Source organism: Hylaeus anthracinus, unplaced genomic scaffold (genome assembly GCF_026225885.1).
Source record: "Hylaeus anthracinus isolate JK02 unplaced genomic scaffold, UHH_iyHylAnth1.0_haploid 11982, whole genome shotgun sequence".
Taxonomy (NCBI): Eukaryota; Metazoa; Arthropoda; class Insecta; order Hymenoptera; family Colletidae; genus Hylaeus; species Hylaeus anthracinus.
Window position 1 is genome coordinate 5724222 of NW_026534330.1, and position 26776 is coordinate 5750997.

The following is a 26776-nucleotide window of genomic DNA, read 5'->3' on the forward strand; positions in this document are numbered from 1 at the left end:
TTGGAAGTATTTTATTAAATTTTATTTAAATAACCAGGATCAACAAGACCGAGCGATAGTAGTCGAGTAGGTTCGCAAACACGTATGAAGTTTTTATAGTAATAGCATTCCCTTAGAATTCGCTTCCGCAAAATGAAATGCGAAAGTTAAACCCAGACCGAATTACGCTCAGTAATGGAATTAAAAGTCTACTTCTAGTTAGCGCATTTTTTTAAATCTCCGGGGATTGGCCTAATTATTATGCAATCGTAGAGTACGGGATGCGTATTATGTTAAATTATGGAATACGTTATGCCCAATGAAATCGATGTTTGAATTCCGTATGCAAAAGTCGGAATAGTGCAAGGAGAACCGGAATTGAATATTTCCATACTTTGAAGTAATTCGATTTCCCTGTTTCGGAGTGATTGTGTAATATCGAGCTTCGATGTACCATCGTGAATAATAGCTATCGGAAAATTAATAGAAAAAAATTAAGGATTACGACAACAGGAATTAAAATAATCTTCGTGCCTCGAAAGCGACTAAATCTCAAATAAAACCATTATTAACATCTGGTGACTCCTTTATGGAATTAATTTTGCTTGGATGAATTTGGTTTGAGAATAATCTTGCGAACATCACTAAACAAGAACATATAACAAGGACTATTATGATGAAACTCAAGGTAGATAGAGATCTCGAAAAATAATGATGTTTGACGCGACACGAACGTGTTTAAACAGATACAAACAGTCCAAGGTTAATTGCGAGTAATGAATGTTTCAAACAATGTAAACTTGTACGTAATCACTTATGAATTGAAAGTCAAATAAAATAATAATTAATTCGCTCTGTTGTTCGACATATATCAGAACATTTATGGCCAATAAAATTTATTTAATATTTCAATCAACTCCCAACCGAATATTTACTAATAAACAAAGTTCAGTTTATACAGAAGCAACATGATCAACAGTGAAAACTTTAATTTATAGTAGAAGTAAATATTGGCTTTATGAATACTACGCGTTTATAGAATGACGATAAATGTTGGCCTGCTCTGCTTTCAAGTCCGGAATAGTTAATACGACGAAAAGACGGTCGGGCGAAAGACGAATGAGGCTCGCGGTTTTCCATAATTAATTTCGCGCAAATGACGTTACCATAAATAGGAAAGATAACATCAGTAGTTACATAAAAACAATGCCGTTTATTTAAACGAACCGCGAGCCATTTATTTAAACCAATCGTCAACGAACGCTTTCCCAAACTGTTCACTTTTCGTACGTCATCGAACGGAGATCGCGTTTCGTTCGCGAAAACCAATTAGCTACGTTCGCGTATTAATTAAAATCCATGTGATTTCATTGTTCGACTCGGCGAAAACAATTGATTTATTAATTTCATTTCGCATCGACAAGCTGAAAGGATCGCGCGGTCGATCGCTCGTGGTTCTGCAATTGATCGAATTTTCAATCGATAACTGCTTTCTCGTGCTATTTCAGTAAAAAAACTTCAAGGAGCATGCATTCCAAAAAAAAAATTTGCTCTGGCATTAATTTATTCTACATAAACACTAAGAAAATTTGCGATACTTACGATGACTCCTCGTAAGAGACAACCGAGTACAAAAATTTCAGAAATCAGAACAGGTGACAGATGTGCTCGAAAATATTAGCGAAGAAGATTTCACAGGCTGATGATTCTAAGAAGATTCTTAATGCTAGTAATAGGTAATAACAAAATCACGATGAAAATTGTGTTTATTCGACGTGGACAGTATTGTGCAATTCAAAGCTGGAACATTTCCAGGAGCTGGCTCTTTCATTAACTCAATTTTTAATTAAAATACTACGTCTGATTCAAACAGTAAGCAACGAAAAGGTGTTCAAAAAAACTTTATTGCATCTAGATTTTAATATCGTCCGTCACCGGCAGCAACCATTTCTTTGTTCCGGGGAAATCAAGCATAACTGCAAAGAAGAGAGCTTCCTGCATCCAACGAACCATCTATTACACAGTCCTCCAAAAAATTTGTTCACATCCATGGACTAAATTCTTGGCGATCCTAAGAGCGAACGATATAACAACGGTCCCCGTATAACGCGTCCTCCCAGCGCAATAAAGAGACGAATCTCTCTCGGCGGATGCAATTACTGGAAAAAGGCGAGGTAAAGAGGATCGCAGGATCATTAATTATACCGAGGGAAAGGTGGGACTGGTCGCAGAAAAAGCATAAGGGGAGACACCGTAAAAGAGAAAATTTCACTCTCGTGGACAGAGGAAAATGTAGAGGAAACCTCATATTTCGACACGATTGTCTCGGCTGGACGGGGAGAGAAAGACGGAGAGAGTGCGGGAGGGATAAAAGAATTAAAAAGAAAAGAAATGGGAAAAAGTAGCAGCGTTGGAGAACGGTTTTCTCGGCGGGAAGGTGTTTTAACGGTGACCAGTCGTGAAATTTCGTTGCGAGCCTGTCGACATTGCGTCGGGTAATTGAAACGGTTATCCACGCGAAATCTTGCTCCGTTCCACCGATAAGCCGACTATCCGCCATCTCTTTAAATCATGGTGGAGATAAAGGGAGTTATGCAAATGACAGCTCGGCTGTGTTGAAGAGAGAAGTCACTCGTCTATTTAATACGATCGCCTTAATTGCTCGAAAGGCGGAATGATAGTTTCCCTTACCGCGTCGGCAGCCCCATTGTACCGCTCATTAAGGAGTTTCTTTATTTTTCTTAAGAAGATAAGTACTAAGGCGACAAGAATTGGCCGAGTCTTCACGGGCAAACGTCTTAATGCCAACGGTGAGTTTGTCGAACTGATGAACTTTAAACATACGTTAATAATATTCGCTGTTTGAACTTCAGAAGTCATTTTAAATACTTGTCTTCATACCCTTCACTGCCAGCTAAATTTAAAGCGCCAAGATTAAATACAGATGTGTAATCTAGGTTATTATTTTGATAATTAAAAGTGATATTAAATTTGTTTTAAAAAGAAAATTTACGATCTTCTTTCGCAATAAATTTTGACTCAAAAGGCTATAAACTTATCTCTTGAGTAATTCCAATCAATTTGAACTAAGTACGAAACATCTCGTAATTGGCAGTGCATGGGTTAAATATTTGTCTTTAACTTCTTCAGAGACGATTTTTTTGTTATTATCAAATTTGATTTCTTTTTATTATTGTTAGTAATTATAATTATAAAAAAACTGTCAAACGCCTGTGGCATCAATCATGTGTCAAACCTATTTGTGGAAAGTATCCTATAAATCACTGTGTACCAGATATCATTTGGATTTAAAATACATATTTCATTTCTTTAAATTGAAAACGAAATAAAATAAATCAGAAACCATTTAACAATCTTCAAGCTTGATCGCTATAGAAATATTGTCGCGATATTCGAGGATTACTTGTGCCAACAGGTCTGAACGCTTTTATTTAAATATTTTTTTGTTCGAATAAATGGTAACGGTAGACAGAGAGAAAGGAGATTTAAATCGCGACAGAATATTTGTTTGCGATTGGTTTGACCCGTAGTAAACTCCGACTAATTGTACACCATCGATTTTATGGATAGAGTAAGGAACACTTGGCGGAAAGAAAAGAGAACAAAATTCGTCGAGAACGGAAAAGTTCACTCGTTTAAAATCAGGAATTGCAACGTTACTAATCTTAATATCGTTAATAAAACGAGATAATATGAATATTTTAAACTCCATCACTCTGCATGGTTACATTTTTCATACGATGAAAGTATTTCGAAAATCATTCTTCGAGTTATTTCAAACGTGCTGCGTGCTCGCGCAACCAGAATCAAATTGATACAATATCCGTCTGCGAATTTCATTCAGAAAGGGAGGCGAAGAAATTCCTTTTCCTCGACGAATTTTCCGGATGTCGCCCGGGGCTTCGTTTCCTAGGCGCAAAGAACGCGCGATGTGTCAAAGTGTCACTCAACGTTGACTGAAAACCATGACTAACGGGCCAAAGAATTAAAGAACGCGAAACGAACCAATAGTGCAGCTGATGGATCCGAATCTCTTGGCAGATTCGACAAATTAGGTTTCATTCTCTATCCCTAACCGCCAAACTCCTACAAAATCGAAGATGAACATACTCAACAACCATGCGAAATACGAAGGATCAACCAGACCCAGAGTGCAGCTTCTAATCTTCCCAAAACTTGCCTCGGTCAAATACATATTTGCCATCACTTACTCCATCATTTCAGCAATAAAACGCCCAAATAAATGATTAAATTATTAAATTCATCATTCTGGCTAATCAGATACCTCCGCCAGAAGTTCATTTGCTAAGAAACTTTGCTTCAATCTCTAGCTCGAAGGAGGTGTGTCAACAAAACCGTCGGAAACTCGAATCAGAATTTATATCTCGACTGCAAACATTCCCATGAGAAATTCAATTCCCTTCCAGAAACGACGTTTCCCATATATCGCGTACTCCATAAGCCCGCGAATCCGTGCCACCTACACACCGATGCGCATCTCGAAGCCCAAGATCGGTGAGAGCCTTGCACTTGACAACGCGCCGGTCCCTGGCCGGTAATTGAAGCGTTTTCAATTCGTTCCGATTTAATTCCCCCGACGACATTCCCGCGGAGAATAAGCAGCCGTCAGCTCTCGCTCGGTCTGCTTCGCGTCTACAAGAGAATCGGGCTGAGTAATCAGGCTCATTGATCCAACTACTCGGTGCATTGACTCGCTCCGGCTCTCATGTCATCTGTACAACCGCTCGCGTGCGTGTCCCGCGTACGTGCGCGGGCGTTAAGACGTCGCTACATCGCCGACTAGCGAGAACATGCCGCTTTTATGCGGCAAAGATGCTATCGGCGCGCCCCGCGTTCCGTTTCTTCGCGTAGCTGAGAATTGAATCACGGAAATAGTGTCGCGTGTCGTTGTTAACCCTTCCAAGTCGAACTGCCTCTGAAACTACGTGTCGCGAGACTTTCTTATTGCTTAACGAATGTTGGAACACACGCTCTCGTGTTCGACGAAGGGAGCAGGAAAACATCCAGTGGCGAGGAACGTTCTTGAGGATTATTAACCTCTCGGAGTCGAATTTTTTCTTGGCTAGCAGATTGGACTTTCTCGGCTTTATTTGCGAATGAGTGATATCGACGACACATGACATCACTTGCAAATGAAATCTAATTTTAGAGTATTACATAACAGTGCAGAGAGGCGACGAGTACAACGCTGAGCCTTGTCTGTGAGGAATACTTGAAGTGCAAAGTGTTTACTCGAGCTACTGGAGGCACTAAGAATATATTGCTACTTTTACAGTTCGATTGCCAGAGTTTCGAATAAAGAATGTTTAGTCGATAGTTCAGTATTTACAATCTATCGAAATGAAAGTAAATTTCTATTCTAGTCTAAACATTCTTGTCTTTATTTTAATCATCTTAAGTTCTCTTAAGTTGCAATCGGTATTTCCTCGATATTTTCTACGCATTGTATCTTAACAAGACTCGACATTTACTTTATCGATTCGCGATAGGACCGACATGAAACTTTCAAATTCGCAGCGACCCGGGAATTGCCCATGGGAATGCAAACGTCCTTTGCGGCCTGTTCCGTAGATCAACAGTGCGAAATATATTCCCTTTGGCCCATTACACTTTCATTAGCGACATTGCCTGCGTCCATCGTTAATTAACATTTTGTCAGGCGGTCTATGCCGTGTAAACACGATTAATGACGACCGGCTCGCCTGCTCAAGATTAAGATAGAATGCCGCTTGACATTGAGCTACTAGAGCGTAATAATAATTGAGATGACGAAGACGTGCAACGTTGCATATGCTAGCGCAAGCACAAGTGAGGATCACGCGAGCAAGCGGATACACATTACGTACACGAGGCCAGCTTGATTCGCGATAATCTGTTCGTGGAATCCTATTATCCAACCGAGTCGTGTTTTAAATTTCTCTGGTTTAAAAGTGGGAGGGAACAGGGACGAAAGTTGCAGTGTTCAAGTGTTCGTCTATTCAGAGGGGCACTTTTATACTTTTATGAATGAACAATTTCCTTTTTTTTTTAATTTTCTTTTACATGTAATTCCAAAAAACCATAAAAATTCAAGTTTCAAACATTGACATCGACATTTGCCATTTGAAGAAATACTGTAATTTACTACACTTTTTCGGTTGGAAAATGTTAATCATGAGACACGAGAAAATTTGATAAATTTTAAATGAAAGTCAGGAAAATTCCGCGACTAGGTTGTCAAGCTTTTCCCCCCGTTTCTCTTTCTGTTTATTTCGCTCTACTTCTTCGACTCCTCTCGTTATCGCTTTGCCTGCGATTCTTTGGCGTTTCCCTTTTAGATTCTTTCACTCTCCTCAAACCAAGCAAACCTGCTCTTAACGTGCCGTCGCGTTTCAATGTCGAGACGTTAAGGGGTGGAAAACAAGGGGTCTTACCGTGGAGGGTGAGTGGCAGCCATTGACACTTCAAATCACTGCAACGGAGAGGGAGCGAGGAGAGACAGAGAAATTCCTACGAACGACTTTAATTTCTTGAGGGAAGACGGCAGAGATGGGGCTCCACCGCAGAAGCTTCGATTGTCTTTTACAGTACCTCTATGCATAAATGGAAGGTGGATACCATTGAAAGAACGCGCGAATTATTTGCTTTCACGGTTTCTTTCCCCATTTTCACCGTCGGTGGATACACCCCTTTGGAAATCTATAAATTACCCTTTTCAACTCCATTCCCGGTTGGATAAATACCCCACAGCTCGTAGGTATTTGTCCACTCAAATTTTATCCCCGGATATATCCGCGAGAGGAGAAAAGAAATCTGTTACTCGTTTTTGGAGCAAAACGAGCAAAAATTTGTTTCAATTCACGTCCAGATAGAAATATCATAACGTGATTAATAAAACTATGAATAAACCTGAGTTAAAGAAATTTAGGAAATAAGAAGAACTCATTAAAACTTAATGTAAATTGCGTGGGACAGTAAAGTCGTGGGATTCAAATATAAAAATTGATGAAATTAAGTTATAAGCAATCAATAAGTAAATGTTTATGATAAAATCGAACTTTTTTATATACTTTCTACAAAGATAAATAACAATGACATTACTACCCCGAACAAAATTATTTTCACTTGTCCAAACACGTGCAAGGGTTTGAAACTGATATGGCCTGTAGTTTTTTTTAAAAGAATCTCAAGTATCTCAATTTTTACAGCTGAATAGCGCTCCTCGCAGTTACGATTTCCTTTCAGCGTAGCGCACCGCAAACGTGCCGAATCCAAAAGGATCTAGAAGGCGCATGATCTTCGTAGAAATGAGGACGAAGTAAGAAACGCGAAGCAGAACAGGTTCAGCGGGCAGTACTTAGGGTTGCATCGAAATGCCATGTACTAAATAGTGAATAGGTATAGGGGGCAGGTAGGGTATATATGTCGGTCGGCAGGCTACGTGGCATCCTGAAAGAAGAATACTTCATCGTGGCTACCTGCAGCCAGGTATTCCTAATTCCTATCCCTGTACAAATATTTCATGAGAGGAACTGCTCTAGCTCGAGGAAAGACAGGTGCGAATCGTGTTGGGGTGCAGGGATAAAAAGATGAAGAATTTTGTAATTTTTAAAAATGCTTTGACAAATTTGGAAATGTTAGTGTTATTTCGAGTTGGATGTATATAAAGGAATAGGAATTAAACGTCGATTTTACAAATACAGGGAATAATAGAAAGAAATTGAATATAAATACAGGAAATATTACGTAAGAATTGAACGTAATTGTCAAAGGAAAAATCGTATCGACTCGAAGGACGTTATTAATTTCCCGATATCCTGCAAAATTGTCCACGTCCTGCTTTTCGTTTCTGCAATAAAAATCTGGTCCGATTTTCAACTCGCTAACTCCCCTGATCGTTTGATCTCGAGAAGCTACAAGAACTCAGCAAAGACAAAGGGTGCGTTTAGCGTGGCTTAAGTGTTCTCTTAACGTAGCATAGTCACCCCTTTCACATTTAAAGTAGCAAGGGTGGAAACGACTTATAAATATCAGGGCACGATGCTCTTTTGTGCATGCTTTTCACCCGCTCCCAGGATCATTCAAAACGCAATGCTTTCCGAGGGTCCTCGAACCATTCATTCGTAGGGAATACGCGTCACGTGAATTCCCCAGTTATATATCTCACGTAGCATACGAACACTTTTTCCCTATTGTTACTGCCGCGCGATACTGTTTCCATCCACTTCCACGCGAGAAATGCGTAAAAGAGCAGTGCGACGAATCAGAAACGATTTTCCACGCGCACTGTTGGTATTCAGAGATACGAAAACCTGTGTATCAGGAAATATACGTAAGTAATAATTTTTACTGCTATTTTTATCGAAGATTGATATTATCAATAGAACATTTTTAATCTGCTCGAGACGATGATTATTTAAGAAAATACTAGGCATAATTATTATTAATTATTAAACAATACGAGGATCTATTACTTTAGGAAAATAGTCGAATTTTTGCAAAGTTTATAAGGAGATTCTATAATGAAGGGTTTTAATGTAAATATAACGCAAATTATTTTGTACGAAATATTCTAGATCATATGTAATTTAAATCAGCAATTAACATAACCTAACAACGAGTAAATTTCGTACACCGCGCGATCAGGTAAGTTCAATGTCAACTTTCAGCCATGAACGATAATCTAATGGTTCCCATTTTCTTGCCAACAAGCTCTAACTAGTTCTGAAGTTCTTGCCTGTATGCTCCGATCTTTCCACCCAACAGAGCCAAGCTACTATTATCCGATAACTCGTGCAAACCGGCGCTTTGGTTTATTAATTGAAATGTAGCGTAACGTGGAAGGCATTAAAGCCTAACGATGACGTGCGTTCGAAAATGTTACACGTTTCAACAAGAGTATTTTAAGATACGAATAAACCGTCGTATTTATTTCCAGAGACTATTGCAGAATGCTTTCGCCACTATAACTTCCGCATACGTTGATCAAACACTCAGGAAGAAACGAGTCGAGGAAACTTTGTAAACACTCGCAGAGCTGGATCGCTTTGTCGAAGTTTCTTAGACAAAAGTATCGGTTGCATAAAGGCAAATAATTTCATTTCATATTTCAATCGTTTCCAATTTTTCCTATGTCGATTATGGTCTCAAAGGAGTGTTATCGCATCGAAGACACAGGACGTCGAACGTATCCTTTCACCGTATCGCAGGACACCATAGTAATTACAAATTCGGGCCATGCGACGAATCCCCGACGAAGAGTTTTAAGGTGCATTGAAAGTATAATCTCGCTCGACGGTAATCCAGTGAAATGTTGGGTTTCGCAAAATCGTCGTGAAAGGCTCGCCTGGAAATCCGGACTTACACGGAAGGACCTATTCTCGCGGAACTTCCTCGCTTCTACAAAGGACGCGGTGTCCCGTCACGGGCGAGCAGCAAACGAACAAAGACAAATTCAGGTAATGTCATTCGGGAACAAAACGAGTCGGTCGAAAAATCGGTTCCTTTCTCGATTTTATCTTGTATCCTCTCTGATCGGAAATCGATGAACAAGGGATGAAAACCAACGACATCGAATTATTGTATACACCCCTTTGGAACCAGTCGATTAACCTGTTTTTCCTCAAACTTCATTTACTTGCGAACGAAAAAACTACATTATCTTTTTCGTGCTATTTGGAATTATTTTTGAAGTCAAATATTTGCTTCAAATCTCAAACCAGAGCAGATCGTGTGACGCTAGGTAGAGATAATAAATTAGATGGTAATAGGTTACGATTCGATTGTTTTCACTTGCAATCAACGCACTTCGTCCTTGTTAATGAATTCTAGTCTCATCTAGCTAACCTGCGGCCCAACATTGTTGCACGATTAACGGTACTTGCAATTAGTACAATTGGCCTTTGTCCAATCGTGTTAAATCGATTAACCCGATGTTATGCATGGCGTGAGAACTGTAATGGATACCACCAGGTGTATTATAAAACGGAAAATTTATAACGTAATGTCACATAAACTGAAATAAAAGTATTCTATAAAACAGAATTTTTTAAGGTACCACTAATCTCTAATCTCTATCTAATATCTAATTCATATCTATCTGATTCAAATATATCAAAATCTCAAATATGATAAAGTGTAATATGAAATATAATAAGAATTTTATTTCACTGAACTCAACATGTAGACTCTAGATTTAGAACACTAGATTTTCGCTTTTCACCTTATTATCGTGCTCGAAGAAGATTTAAGCGAACAATTTGCGAGAACATGGACCCGAACACGATCTATTGTTGGAGAAATAATCCTTTTCTTGAAACTTCGCCGAGACTCGAAACACTAGTCGCTATGCGAGAATGTTTCCAACTATTTCTACAAATCGTACCTTGATCCCATAAGAACTGTTCCAAATCTCTCTACAATGTCTAAACGCTGTTTCGTGTTTCTTAGGTAGTATTAGCAGTGCAAAGTTGACTTGAGAAAAATTTTGACATAGATTGGGAGGAACTCAGTCGATGGAACGTTACTTGCTATCGTGTTTAAATATGATAAGAACATATTTAGAATAAGAATACCTTTCCATCTGTCTGATAAAAATGTCGAAAGTAGGGCTCATATCACGTAGAGAAATAAAACGAAGAAATTTAAAGGGAGATTGGATGTGGAAATTGTTTTTTAGAAGCACAAAGACAAGGAATATAAGGTATAAGATAAACAAATGTGATAAAGAAATCGTGCAAAACAGTATATAGACTCCATACTAGAGAACTAGTTATACAATAAGGTATCGAATAGAATAATTGGAGCAAATGTTTTCTCAGCTGAAATTAATTCAGTTTCGTAACAGTATACAATGAAAAGTTAACGATATAAAAGAAAACAGAAGAGCTACGTTATATGCTTTTGTATTAACAAGTGTTGCTTAGAAATACGTAAACAAGGCTCAAGCCTGCATGCACAAACAGTATTACCATACAATACGAACATTAAGGTAACATACATATGTCATATCTACAAACAGCAAATATTTGAAGGCATTGTTCTATATTTTGAAAGTCTGGTTCATTTCATATCTCTATTCACTTCCTGAATCATAAATACCATAATTTGATTGTAGTAAGGTTTGTAAGAGCTCGAATAGATTTTTATGTAAATATGTGTAAGTGGTTAGTATTGGTATTAGTAAATTTCTACCTCGCGAATATACTTAAATTTATAACTTTTATTTTCAACAGTGAATATCAGGTTCATGCTGAAATGTATTCTTTGTTACAACGTGCGACGTTGTGCACCGAAACCTATATCCTTTAAAAGTTCACAATTTTCCCTCATTTTTGAACCACAGTAATCATTTAGTCCCCCCCGGCTCGTGTCTCGTATATCTTCATAACCATAATTTAAGAGCCACTATGGGAGACAGTCTCTGAAATATTGGAACACATGGTTAAGAGTCCTAACAGCCGAGAGCTCCTCTTTTCTAATACTCAGCCTGCCAATGCTTATCAATTTGGACACATGATTAAACAACGATATCCATACCTACTTCCCAAAAATAGAATATTTCAATAAATTGTTACAATAATTACACCAAAATTAAAACACCACCTGAAATAAGTTAATAAAATTTAAACTTCGAGTATCCCTAATTTTGTGTAGAGGCAAGAACACTTTCTAATTAAAAGTTTTGAATTTAAAAGAGAAACACAGACTACGCTATTGTTTTCAGCTGAATGACGGGGAAAACCAGAGCTGAAAAACACGCGAGCGTTCGCTGTCGATGGCGTGGAGGTATTCCCCTTTACCAATTACGCGATAGAATAAAACAACAAACGAACAAGGGAAAACCCGACAGTCGGTTAATCCCAGATCAATGTTCATGATACTTCTGACGAATTACACGTTTGCACAAACATTCGAGCGCTATGGGATAAAAACAAACACAACTCGACTAATCGCCGTGAAAATAATTGTGATTGAGCGAAGAAAACAGACGATTTGGCTACCACCCAACATTATTCTTTACTTTATTCAATATTTCGATTCTTGGTATTGCAACCAATAAAAAACCTGTGACGATTTTGAGCTAACAAGAGAGAAATATTCCTGTGTAAAGTTTTATTGTTCGGCGGTATCAAATTGTTGACGGTTGATGAGTGACAATAACAAGAATTGAATCGACTTCTTAGTATATATGTAATTTCTGCATTTCCGCAAAGATGATGCAGAAGGATTAAAAGAAAATTACCCGATGACGATTAATATATTGGCACAACGATAAAAATCGCTCGAGTAAGAGGCATCGAGTTCCACGCGAAAAATAACGAGAAAAAAACGTGCAAATCGCTAAACAAATTATTCTACCGTGTTCCGTGTAGAGTATGTGTTCAGGAATCCCCGTTATCATCGACAGCCGTTTCCCTTCTTTTCTCAACTTCGGCACATGATAATAATACTCATAAAAAATTGCTTAAGTCTGACCAGCAGTCCTCTCATTTATAAAAGATACGCGACGAAAGGCGTTCATAATAAAAGACAAAGCGTGCGAATAACATCGAAAAAAATTCGCGCTGCTCGTTTCTAAAATTGAACAATTAAAGAAATTAACACAATTTCCTCGCGACGGTGTTTTAATTTATCCTTCCAGTTTCAGTTTGTCCAGAATTTCGCACCGCTTTTTTTTCAATGCGAAATCCGACTCGAAATGAACCACCTGCTGGATATTTAAGGTGACGCAAATTGCTCCTGACAACCGTGGTCGTATACGAAGTGAACGAACAAACTGCGAACGCGCAGAGTTAGCCTACGCGGTGTGTATGGTCGTATTAGCAAAAATAAGTAAATACATTCTATCGCGTGAGTCATTGGAACATACCGAAATTGACACGCGAGTAACCATGGGCGAAATTACATTTGCGCCAGTATCGGTGGTCAGCAAAATAATTTAATGAAACTTAGAGGAAATCCATTGGCTCCGAAGCAACGAAAAGGAAATCGGTTCATCACCAATAATATGAATTCCTTTTACGTGAATGCTGTATAACTATGTATTGCTATAGGAATCATTATCATGTGCACAATATACTATGTATGAATTATTTTCCTAAAAGATATTCCACATATTTCTCTTATCTTAATAGGTCTCTGCAAACAGATCTTTTTCAACAAAAAGTACATGTAAGTGCTACGTCGAATTCCAAATCGTGGGTGTTTGAAACGTTCATTGACCTCAGTATAGTGTACATTCACAATGCCTTTAACTACCAAGATAAATACAGAAATTTATTCGTTTTGTTTGTAATTGAATTACCACCTGGTCTAGGCAAGTTATGTTCACACACAATTAACGCTATCAGTTAACACGTACACGTTTCATGATAAGCATACGGTTAGGAATATTTTTCCCTGTTTAAGAAGGTTCTTACGTCACGAGTACTTTTTTTTTCATTTTCTATAATAGCTTCTCGTCTGTGCGAAGGGTTTAAGTTTTTGCAAAAATATGAATCCAGCATATGTAATTTGAAATTGAATAAAAGAGTATCAAGTTTTTTTTTTTATATTTTATTCTTATATTGAATCTGTTCAAATATTTAGATTCATCGATATACATATTTTCAAATTTAGATATGTTTTACATTCACGAGTTTGCAAAACTAACTCGTTTGTTGATGAATGTTGACTGAATGAGTTCTTTTTATCGAAGTCGATAAATCTTCATTAAGGAAGAATTGGGAAAGTATAATAAAGAGATGGAAGACGATCATAGAAAATGAAAAAAAAAAATATTATAACGATTGTAAATTACTCTAGTTACCTTTTCCGAACAAAAGGGGCGCTTGTATTGTTAATGAAACGACCCGACACATGGTGGCCAATTGATTTCGACCAGTCTGTAACGTTTGCTTATCACGAAAACGTAGACGGAGGGTAAACTGCTTCACTCCGAAGAACAACTCTCGACAGGACTGGTTCGAAGGATTCAAATGGCTGTTGAAACTTCGTTTCACTGGAAGTTTCATTTCGCTAGATTGTGTTTCATTCAGGTTTCGCGATCGACCGAGTACTGACGTGGAAAGCGAAGATAGGGGCGAGTCGCGACGAAAACTATTTAGGCAGAAAGGAGATTCGTTCGAAGGTTAATTTCCGGTCTTGACAGTGATGCGAAGCACGTAGTTGGAACAAAATTCATTGCTGGTGGCTAAAAGCACGCTAAAGACTTATGTCAATGTGATTCGTCGAATACGTGTAATTTTCAACAGACCAAAAAAAAAAGGAATTGAAACAATAGTATTCTCCGCTTGCCAATATTTTCAAAGTTACTAATGAAATTTATTTTGCGAGCAAATAGGAAGTTCAGGAAAATAAATACTGCATTATATATAGATGTTTTAACCTCGAGTGATCAACTTCGAGTATATCGCAAAATCATTTTATCATCTAAGTAGTAATGAGTTTAATGAGTATATTATATTCATTATTATTATTATTATTATTATTATTATTATTATTATTATTATTATTATTGTTATTATTGTTATTATTATTATTGTTACTATCATTATTATATCAAAGCTATTACCATCCTAATGTATAAATGATAAGATAATTTTGTGTCACATCTGAACTGTTTAGGTTGCAAACATTTAAATAATGTTGCATTTAATGCTTGTACCTGAGTTTAATAAAGAAACAAATCCCTTTTGAATTGACTTCAATAAGAAAAAGAGGATGTAATATTTTATTAATGAATGTAGCATCGACGTTTGTAAGAATTGATAAATCTCATTTCGAGTAAATGACAGTTTCGTCGCGTCAATAACGGAAAAAACAGTTAAAAAATGACCCACTTCTCGTGTTCGCCCGTCGAGATAAATTGCCTGGAAATAGGGTAGGATTTTTACTAAATATACAGGGATAACTCTATGCCCTCGTTTTGACGTCGGGAATCTCATGATTGCAAGCTGCAAATACAAACGCTATATAGTAAAATATTTTTTCAACGTAGGAAGTTTGGAGTCGAGCACAAATTTCATTTGAAAATACTGCAGAAAATGTTAAAATAAAGCACGAGGATACTGATAAACAAAACAATTTGCCCATTTTTGATCTGCTATAGAAACGGCTCGTCAAATACTCTCTTTAGAAATAATTGCAACGAGAAATCCATAGTACGTGCACGTACAGTATTATTATCACGTTAGAAAGCGATTGAAAATTTGCGTAGAACAAAAAAATCAAAGCCATAGCTCGCGAAGTAGGCCGAGAAAATTACTATTCCTCCCCGCAATAGCGACGAACATATTCCTCTCGTCATATGTGAGTCTAGCCGGGAAATATTATACGTCGCAGGGAAGGATGAGCTTGACATGATTGAGCCTCACTTCTCAGAAATGTCTCACTTTGATAGCGAAACCACGAAAAGTTTCTCGGTGCTGTAATATCAAGGCCGATCCTGCACTCTAAGAAATTTATCTGTACGCGGAATAAGACTCGGCTCGTCGTACGATTTCAAAACGATAAGCTCCGCATATGAATAAGGCGGACTGGAACGCCGCAAAACGATGAAACGAAAATATAGATTTAACGCGTGTGCGATTGCTTGTGTGGCAGAAATAATCGCGTGTTGCGACAAACGCAGAAAAAATCAGGCTAGCAAGCGTTGATACAGCAATTTTGTTGTCAATCAAAGATTCCATGGAGAACGTTGGTATTTACTTTTTCTTCGCATAATTCAAGCATGAACTTTTTGGCTGTTTTTCTTTTTAATAACCTAATACTGGTTTTGATTAATCGATGGAAGGTGACTGACTAGATTTATGTATAGATATAAATCTTTAATTGGTGCAAAAAGATATACTTGTGTAGATAGAGTGAAGGTAGAAAAAGATGAAGGAGAAGAAAGAACGAATAAATAAAAATGATTAAAAAAAAAGAATCAGAAGAATTACATGTCGAGAGATTAATATACCCTAGTGTGTAAACAAATATCGTCTTTAATATTATAAAAGGAACTACTTTGCCGATGTGTATTAATATTTTTCGTGCACTTGCGACGACGGATCTTTCATGTACAAAGAGTTCGCTTAACTAACTTGTCTCGCGTATATTGTATCCCATTTTACATAATTGCGTTCCCGTAGAAGGATAACCGAAGAGGGGCCACTGTGCTTTTCCTGTCAGGCAAATTATCCGCGACAAAGGCTGTAAAAACGAGACTACTGATCCCCATTAACAACTAATCTGTTGATTCATTACGATACACCCGAAACAGGTGTTTCTACAGGCTTGATTCAAACTAATGAACGTAAAAATGGCGTTCAGTATGATAAATTAACGTTTTCCGAGTAGACGAATGTTTGGTTTAACAGTGTTCGGATAACAGATGTTCTACAACGCAGTAGCTTGATCAGGATATAGTGATAACTTATCGATGAGCAATGTATGACTAAACATCACGGAAATGTTGACTTCCAGCACGCATTTATATGCGTGTAGAATATAAAATGTTCGCAACTATTGACGTACACTCGGTACACATTGCATACATTTGTCCATGAATTTGCTATGACGATAAACAGCTGTCAGGTGACTGTGACACGCGACGCGAAATATGCAAATTTGTGTTAAAAAACAATTGCATCCTTCGTAAATTCAAGATAAAAAATTTTCAGAAAATCGTCATGCGACTTCGCGAAGTTCAAGATTAAGGATACCCGTTTGTGTCACTTTTACGACTCATTTGACATTTTCTCTGATATGGTTATCAATATGTTGTTTTCATTTATCTGCGAATAAAAAGTCTTAAATATTGAGCTCGATGAGTATGTGATGCTCAAATGCGAAAACTGATGTGGCGTAAGTCCTTGATGGTGTAGGTGTATTAGTTTTCAGTGTTGGTGAGAATCGAACATTTCGCGAAAGAAACGATAACGTAACACAAAGAAGAACCAGCTCGTTACAAAACTAATAGTGGCCATTTGGTCATATTCGACAAAAGGACATCTGAAGTCCCATTGTGAGACGATGTATCATATGTCAAGTACGTTTTCGTGCTATTAAGAGTAAAAAGATTCATGCTCTAAAATAGTTGAAAAATATTTCATTTGAACGCACGAATTCCTTAGTCTCTGTTGAAATTGGATTCATCGTTATCTTCATGTATTTGTGTTCCGATTGTCTGGAGTTGTGAAAAGAGGTTTAATTTCAATCGGAACGCAAACATAGTGATAGAGGTAACAGTTTAATTAAATTCCCTTATCAGTCAAGACTGATCACATCCGACCAATAAATTAACTCTTATCAATATTTTGCACTAGATAAAAATGCTAATTGTTTCATATCTCGTAACGGAGATAAATATATCGACAGGATGGTAAATTCTACAAAAGTCAACAAGATTAGACTGAAAGATAAACAAACAAATTTACTGTGCTCCAATATAGCAGAAATTATAGTTTTTTTACTGTAAGAATAAATTGTGCTTGAAAGCATATATTCTTTATTAGTGAATCGACTTTTAATTTGTAACCAATTGTAACCAAACAAATCGGTTAATATAAAATAAAAAAAAAAGAAAAATAAAAATTCCCTTACCTTATCAAGATATTGAAACCCATGCTCCTGTGCGACCTGCTGGGCCACCCCCGGTCCCCCGTCGACATGCACTGCCCACTGATTCGTGTACCCCGTCACTCGTCCACCTAAAGTCACCAGCGCGACGATCGCCAGTCCGAAAATCCTCTGCGGGCACATGATAGCTCTTCCCCTCGGCAGCTACCACTAACGGCTCCAGTTTCACACTCGACACTGTGATCCACCACTATCCACCAAAAACCACCACTGCGACCGGCGGAGAAGGCGACGAAGGTAACAAGAACAACGACAACAAACAACGGCACCGTCACGTCCACCCACGATATTCCCGCGAAAACAAAAAAAAAAGAAGAAACGAAACCCAGCTTATCGAAACGCTCGAAACCGGATGAGAAAAGGCAAAATCCAGCAGCGCGTTTCGCACCTGCTGACCGACTGCCGCCAACTGAATCACCAGCGGCGTGTGTCACTGTTTAAGTGCCCTCCACAGTGCTCGTTGTTACTGCTATCTGTTCCTCTTTCCTCGTCCACGTCCTCCTCGTCGTCGTCGTCGTCGGTTGTCGTCGTCGCCGCCGTCGTCGTCGTCGTCGTGCTCGTCGTTCCCTATATGACGTAGCTGCCACTGCCGCCGCCTTCACTCAACGACGAACAGCGGTAGGTGGGGCGATCGTCAAGTCATGTGGCCGTAGTTGGTGGGGAATTCGACGCGATCCTCGTGATACCGATAATCGTGAACGTGTACGCGGCTGTGCACGTGGCCGACCTGACCTTTGGATCAAGGGCGACGTTCGCGGAACCGACGGTTCACCTGGAGCGTTGCCTTCATCCGTCGCGAGTACGACCTCCAGTGGAAACTGGCCACTAGTCGGCTCCCGACCTATCCCCGAGCGTTTGGTCTCGCTATGACTGGCCTTCCACTCGTTCCTCGGTGGAAGCTTCTTAAGAACGACGCTTCGGCGAGCTATTCCACGGATTCTGCTTCCCCTGTCCCCACGATTCTGATGCCCGTCGTTCCTCTTATCTCGTGGGATTCCAGGGAAGACGTGGACGGATCGGAGTCGATGATAGTGGAGGGAATTCCGCGGAGACGACGAAATGACTACGGGGTCAGTATTTGATGGCTAAAACGAATCGGCCAGTCTACGAGCTGACGAGTGTATGGATCGGTGTACAGGAAACACGCCTATTCGTGGTTCGTCCGGCACCGTGAGAAGACAGTCCTCGGACAACGAGAACCGAGTGCTTGGCCAGCCATTCAACCGACGACGAGGCACGTACTCGTCGACCGATAGTCGGTCGATTCACGTCATCGACCGCTGCATCCTCCCGAACCCGGACGCCTAGGAAAATTTGGCGATGACGCGCGTCTGCCCTCCTCGGTCCCTCTTGGAAATTTAACAGTTAGTTCATCCTTTGATCAGCCGTAGACAATCTTGGTTCTGCAAACAATTCAAAAAATTTAGGATCAAACGGAGTGAAAAACAAACAACTGACCTAACACCAAGAATTAACCACCAATGACATATTAATTAATTCTCTGCTTTCACATTCAACTATTTTTTACTCTAAACCGAAATATTCGCCTGCTATTTTGTTCCATTAACAAAAACGTCTGTACGTCGATAGGTCCCGGAATACTTTCCGCATTTAAACAACATTTTCTATGCTGCGCAACGGCTGGTGCTTGAAATAGTTCCACGCGGAATATTCGTCCATACATTTGCCACAGTCTTCCGAGATAACGAAGAACGATGAAAAATATCGTACGTTTTGAATAATACATACATAGGCACGGTATTTCATTGGTTCCGAGGTTCCGCGTTTCAAGCAGCTGCGTTCACGCAACTTGCATCATCTTTTCATAGTTGAAGTGTGCTCGAACCAGTCGGATTTTCAAATGAAAGAAACAGGATGGGTACCCGTCGGAATAGTGACACGACATACCGGGAAAATTGCATTCAGTATGTAACGCGACCTGATTTCCTTCGTATAAGAGCTCCGCTAAGGAAATCTGTTTTTCTTCCTCGATTATGAATATGTACTGGAAAACGTTATCGATGAACTTGAAACAACGAAGGTATAAATCTCTAGAATATTACAAGAAACGTTTACCATTTCTTATTTTATTTTTATTTCAAGATGGCACGATAAAGTACCGCTAGTTAGGTGATCTACACCTGGAGTAGAATTTCAGTGAAAAATTAAGAACAGATTACATTTAGTAATTATAGGAAATAGTATAAATGTATCGACTAAATTTTTATGCATCGATATTAAAACTTTGTATCATACTTAATAATATTCATGAATTTATTTTCTGTTGTAAAAGATAAATTATATGAATATTCTCTGGTCGATTTACATAAATAGATCTTTGAAATAATATTCATTCTCAATTAGGTGTCATCCATATTTAAAGTAGATATTTGCAGACGCACACCTGGACTAGAGTTAAAATTACGAAATGCACTTGGCTGGCTATCGTAACTCGACTCGGTTAGCGAAATTTATTACCATATTCGTATCTAATTCTTTTTGCAGGCACGGTCGATTCTAGCTTCGATTCCCTCGGTGTTCGATATTCAAAAGAATGTTCTCTGTATTTCTACGGTTTCAAAGAACAGAATGGAAACGTCTGTCGATTCTTATTATCGATGCATTTTAAAGGTCGCCACATTTCATGAAAAAGGATTCCATTTTCAAGCCGCAGTTTGTGCGGTTAACAATTCGATGGACGTTTGCGCCGGGATCTCGTGAAATTGCGTTCGCGATACATATTCATTCATTCGAACCAGTAAATTGCGATGATTTGTTGTAAATGTAGAAACGCGAAGCACGCTGGAACCAGTTTAAACAATTTTTCAGCGCGACTCTTTACCAAATAGGCTTCGATGAGTCGTAAAAAAAAAAACATTGATTCAGTGACGTTGTTACTCTAAAACGTTTTAAAATTTGGTGAAATGTCAAAAATATTGATTATTTGATAAAGATATGTAATATTTAGTACAGGTCAACCTATTCCAAATACCTCATGATAAAAACTAATTATGATTCGTATACGTTCAACTGAAAATAAAAATAAAAATGTCCATAATTAATAGAAAATCTATTTAACTTAACTCTTCGCGCGATTATCAATTTCAAAGATAATAAAAAGCTCTTCTTTCAAGTGAAACTCAATTCTCAGATACGCCAAATAAAATCGTTACAACGTGTTAACCATAAATTGGAAAAAGAGTCGCATTTCTTCGGCATCGAGACCGTCCACCGCTCGAATCCGGAAGCAGAATTACCGAGTTTTCAACGGACAGTCTGCAGAAATATAAATTAATATCTCTCTTCCTTGCGATCGTCGAGTCCGACTTCTCTCAAGAATTATGAAAATTACCACGCATCAAACGCGGGCCGGACAAAGCATCCTGTCATTGTTCTCAGCTTCAAAGGACACCCGAGGTGAGCAGATCTCTGTAAAAAGGACTCTGGGACGCATCGGCTGACCTATGCCTGGACCATTGCAGTCCACTGGAACATCTACTTCGTGCCCCGAGGAAATTGCATTCTGCGGTATTCCTCCTCCGCTTCCGCACTCGGTGCTCGATTGATAAAGAGAGAATAAGAGGGAACGGTGGCGAAGGAGGGAGATGGAGTTAGAGAAGTGAATTAAATTTAAGCCGACCATCGGATCTCCCTTTCTATATTCTCCATTCCCTCGGTCTGTCTCTCTTCGTCACGCACCGTCCCTTGGTACGAATGACGAACGCCTGTCCAAACCGACCTTTTATTTTCTTCTTGCGCAATTTAGAAACAAAAGGAAGCGAAAATCCTCTTTTCATTCGCGGAAAGGAACGCGTGCACACGGGCCAAATGAAAACGAATGAGGCCGTGCCTCTCAGCCAGGTAATAACCGTCGACCTTTGCCCCCCAAGATCTATCTACCTGGTCGGCGCGTAACCGAATTCCTTCCGAAAAGGACCCATTTTAACGCACCGTTTCCACGCGCGACAGGGATGCCAGGACACAGCTGCAGATCACAAAAATTGTTTAGGACCGTTTTAGACCGTTTCCCTCCGACTCGAGAGGAGACCGACTGGATCTGGACCGTGCAGAATTTTTCTTTCCATCCTCCAGTCCCTAACAATGTAAATTATAAGCTGCGTCCGCTCTGGATGAGCAGAGACCAACAATTAGGTTGGACCTTTCACGGTCTGAGAATACCTCCGGGGCGCGTCGAAGTTTGAATTAACATTGTCTGCTGGTTTTGCAAGTTTTTTGTAAGATGAATATTCGTCGACAACCAAAAGATACAACTTCTCAAATGGTTTCCTTCGTTGTTCAATTTTTGGATTATAGAAAATGAAGAACTACAGAGTTATTCAAATTAAAAGATGGAACTAGTTGAATTAGATGGGAATCGTTGAAACATATACGAGCCGTTCACTGCAGAAATCGATTACCTCCACCAGTCACATAAAAATTGTAACATTACTCACGATTATTTGTTGGCTCTTTTTTCTTATTAATTTTATATACCGTTAGATGAAAGCTACATCTGTATTTATGCATTATACAATATTTATTTGAATTTATATTATAAAGGGAATTTTGAAAAACAATATAGATTATTTCATCGCATTTACCAACTTTTCGTTTTATGGAGTCGATCGATTTCTGCAATGAACGACTCATATATTGATATAAAGATAAGAATTAAATTTTACTTTGAGAGGAGGTGTAACAAAATTAAACTCTGTTTCCTCGGTTGTTTCAGTTAATTCGAATAAACGAAAAGTCAACGTCAGTGAAAAACGAAACCAAGTACTTCGAGGTCTCGTGCACGCTTGATTTTTCCTTCGAAATGATTCTGGTTACACAATGATCATTAACGCGGACAAAAGGAATGCCAACGAACGGAGCCACGCAAAAGCCTTTCTCGTAACAGGAAACAGTCGGGGTCACGGACTGCCATGAAGTTCACGCCAGTGTGGTTCGCGCAACGAGAGAACGAGGTGTGCAGAAAACCGGCTTGTTCGACTCGAGTGCGCGTTAGGATAGCACGCCAGATATTCTACGTGCAATTCCGACAATCACGATCGAGAATTTCAAGAGTTGTCACTCGACAAAGAAATACAAATGGTCGATCGAACGATTCGCCTATGAAACACCGTTCGCTCGCGCGGCGTCGCTTCGTTCGTATTATTGATACTCCGTAGAAACTTATCGTCTATTCTGTAACGTTACGATGTCATTTACAAGTCAGATATGACCGCTCGGCTGGGCTCAGTTTTGACAAAAACAGCATCAAACCGAGCATTCAAATACTTATCTTCGCGAGGACATTCCGAGGTAACTCGTGTTTTAGTACATAAATATGTAAGAAAGGAAAACAAACTCGACCCAGCTTCGATCCAGGTAGGAATCGATTCGTGAATCAGCGAGCTTATAGTGTGTCACGTGATATTGGATCTTGGCGACTGTAACTCTTTGTACTTGGGTGATATTCTAAGTTGGGGAAGCTTTGTTAGTGATTATATAGAATGGACTTATGCGAACGGATGTTTATCATAAATTAATGTTTTCTTCTTGCTTTTCATTCAAATTGGAGTAATTCGAAATAATGGTGCGTTGAAAAAAAAAAGACTGAAATAGTTATTTCTTATTATCTCGACTTTGTTTTTGAGTTTGTAGTAAATTCATAGGTACTGCTCCGATATTATATCGCACACCATGAATTTCAAGGTTAGAGAATTTAACTCCACTGAATTATTTTCTAGAAAATGTATACTAAAATAAGAAATTAATAAAAATTCACGAAGTATGCCATCATATAGAAACTACATTGCTTCGAATACGACGATAAAAGTGATTACACAGACAAGTGACATGTCGCAAATGGGAGGTCGACAATTGGAGCAATAACTGTGAGTAATACCAGCAATACCAGTAATTTCCTACTGCATCTACATAGCCCTATAGTGTTCGTAACATTTTATGATCATCATATGTTCCCGAACACGTGGGTTTAATCGAGTACCTCCCAAGACACCTTATAGGTACCATAACTAGATGCGGATGTTTATGCAAACTCAGATCTTTATATACACAAATGAAGACCTTTACTTTGTAATGTTCGTTTTATTTTACGTACATTTATTCCTTTGCTCACATCTGTTTATATTTCTATAAATTTATATTAGCCATAAATGAATAGACATCGACAATCTAACTGACTCTACAAGTCTCTATATACCAACAAGCGTGCACCAGCATCACGAAAATGAAAGTTGTCCGAAGCAAAATCGCGCCTAAGCACCGCGTCCATTTAACTTGGTCAAAACAATGGCCAATCCTCGAGCAGCGTTTCGGAGCAAGTCTTCCCTTCGCGGAATCGTTAAAGAATGCAGGTAGGTTGTAAACGAGGCATGACTGCACGTGGGCAGAACACGTTCGTCCCGTGTCGCAGACACACCGGCCAGACCAGGCGTTACTCGGCTCGAAAACTGTCAAGGCGCATTCGCGTATAGTCAAAAGATGAACGAACGAGCGAAACGGAGAACACGGATATTCGCGCGGCAGTCAGCGTCACTGGGAACTCGCTGCGGAGGCCATCCCAAGGTAACGGATCCTCGAACGCGTCAGCGAAAGGTGGTATCACGCGTAAACGCGCCTTGACAGTCGCGAGGAATCAACAACAAAACGCGGGCGCGCAAAGACACACGTATATTCGGACTCGCACGCACGCGCACGTATAGTAACTTATTAATAGAATTTCACTCACGTTTTCTGCTCCGTTACGTCGGCCTTTTCCTTCAGGGCGAAGAGATCCGTCTGGGCGCGATAATTTCGTAGCGCCGTCGATACGACGCCTCGTGCACGGAGAAAGATACTCCAATCGGTGCGAGGAATGCGGAAGATGGAGAAACGGGAATAGCACCGCACAGTTGCACAGCCTGGGAAACACGCCTCTCGCGTGCCGCCAAACTTCAACGTCACGGTTACCCACCCGCGCAAGTGAATATGGAATCGCGACACGTTAATGTGTACGGTGCGAGCCGCGTGCAGTCTTTAAATCGTGTCACCGTGGTCGCGCGAATGTCGGATCGTGCGACGTTGTTTCTCATTCCGATCTCATTCCTACGGCGTAGCACGGCTGACTGACGGTTCGGTCCGCCCCGCCGACGGTTTACGCCGCTCCAATCTTCCCCACCCGTCGTTCGATCATCCCTCCCGCCGCCGTTCCCTCGCCAATCCCCACTCCTCGATCGACAACCCCCCTGCCGTCTCAAACTCGTAGTCCCACCATCCCACGCCACCCGCAGCGACGCCGACGTTCAGTCACTCGGCAACCGTTTGCCCGTGTACTTCTCTTTCTCTTTTGTGTTATGTATCCGTCCCATGGAACAGAAGGAGAGACCCATGAGGCAGCGTGAAAGGCTGAGGAGGGTACCAGTGTCGTCTAACCGTAATCTCACGGGTGTACCCGTTAGACATCAATTAAGTCCCCAAAGATGACCTAATCTGTTGTTACTTTCTTTCGTTGAGCTGATCTGGGATTTAGATTTTTTTTACTGCCGCAGTAAAAAAGAAAAGTACTGGGAAGTTAGGAAAAATTTGAAAGATTTGGAGCAATTGGAATAACTCATTTATTGTTGTTAGAATTATCGAAAAAAGAAAGTATGTATCTTTTTGTCATTGGAGAGATCCATTTTGTAAATATACTTTTATTGTTGATGAACCACCCCTCAAACAAAAAATTATTTTATAACACAATTGTACTAGTCCAGTTGCACAGAATTTTTTAAAATTTCATTTGATTCCAAATCCTCTTTATCAGTTTATCATTTATGCTATAAAATTAAATTAAAAAGTAAATTAACGAAATGTAACTTATGAACGTTTTCATATTTTTTTTTTTTTTTTTTTTTTTTTGGAGTAAAGGACAATATTCCATTCGTACAATTGGCACTACAGCGTTGCCTCGAATACCTCCTCATTACCATTACAAATTTCCATAATGCATTGTTAACATGTTGTCTACAAGAAAGGGAGTTCCGTTTCCTGCTCCAATTTGAATGAAAGTCTACAAGCTCGTAGAATAGTCGTAGATAATAAATAGAGACTTCCTAGCGAGACTCCCCAAGTTTGACTCTTTGTTAACAAGTGTGGTAGCATGTCAAAGACCATTCAATATTTGTTAAAACATTCTATCTCTAACCGTTTCTAAATTAGCACTCTAGGGGTCGAACTTCGGAGGGTCGTTTCACCCCTTACGCTTGAATTACCGCTGCTAAAAGATCTACTTATATGCTATTTTTACTCGTACATAAGCCTACAAGGGTCAAGACAAATTGTTTAACATGTCCACTGCGGTATCGCACCCTCCTTCCGCAGGAAGCATATTTCATCCAATTTTTATTACGTGCTGAGACTATATCCGTGTCTGCAGTCTACTTTTTCAGTATTGCCAGGTATAAATTTCAAGTAGTGTAATTGAAAAATCTAAAAAGGACACATTTACTCCATTTTGCAATGTTACAATGTTCAGGTACGGAGAGTGTGTAGGCTGCACTAGTACATATTAATATCCACGATAAGCACGTAAAAGCACATACAAGCACAAATCGTCAAAGAAAAATCATGGCTCACACTTGCCTGTATTTGCCACTGAAAACGTTCTCCTCGCCACTGGATCTCGTCGGACATGGGCCCGACAAGGTTCTCCATCGTCCCTGGGGGTTCCACCAGAAACTCGTCCTCCTCCATCTCACCGCAACCCTCTTCTTCTCGCTCGTTTGTCTTCCACATGCACGTACCGGTACGTCTCCACCAACGGCGTCTTCTCCAGCAAGTGCAAGCGGCTCCGTCAACCTGGTTTCTCTCGTCGCCTCTCTTCCTCTCGCTTGTTTTTATTCGCTCCTCCTTAAACCCACGGGTGGAAAGAAGAAGGAACGAAAGCTAAGCGGAATATTGAGTACCGGCTACGCATTCCGATGCAGCGGATAGGATAGAGCAAGCATGCACACTCACCGGCGTGCGTCCACGTTGGTCTCTTTCCCACCATATATTGCCCACCTGCCCGGGCGACTCGTATGTGGAACATAAACTACTTACATATCTAGATTTCCGGCTGATGATACTCTAAACGCGGTCGTATGAGGCGTCTAGACCTAGTCTTAACCCTTTGAGTGGC

General features: G+C 39.6%; 1 protein-coding gene across 1 annotated transcript in view; it reads right to left on the reverse strand.

Moving 5' to 3' along the window:
• The window catches only part of LOC128886342 (furin-like protease 1, isoforms 1/1-X/2), a 201435-nt gene extending 176705 nt beyond the window's left edge, over positions 1-24730 (reverse strand). Inside the window, exons 1-2 of the mRNA XM_054141143.1 lie at positions 24365-24730; positions 17590-19028 (exon numbers count right to left, since the gene is read on the reverse strand). Coding sequence (XP_053997118.1) covers positions 17590-17748 — 159 coding nt within the window. The 5' untranslated portion in view covers positions 17749-19028; positions 24365-24730. The remainder of the gene's footprint in view (positions 1-17589; positions 19029-24364) is intronic.
• Positions 24731-26776: the final 2046 nt, after the last annotated feature.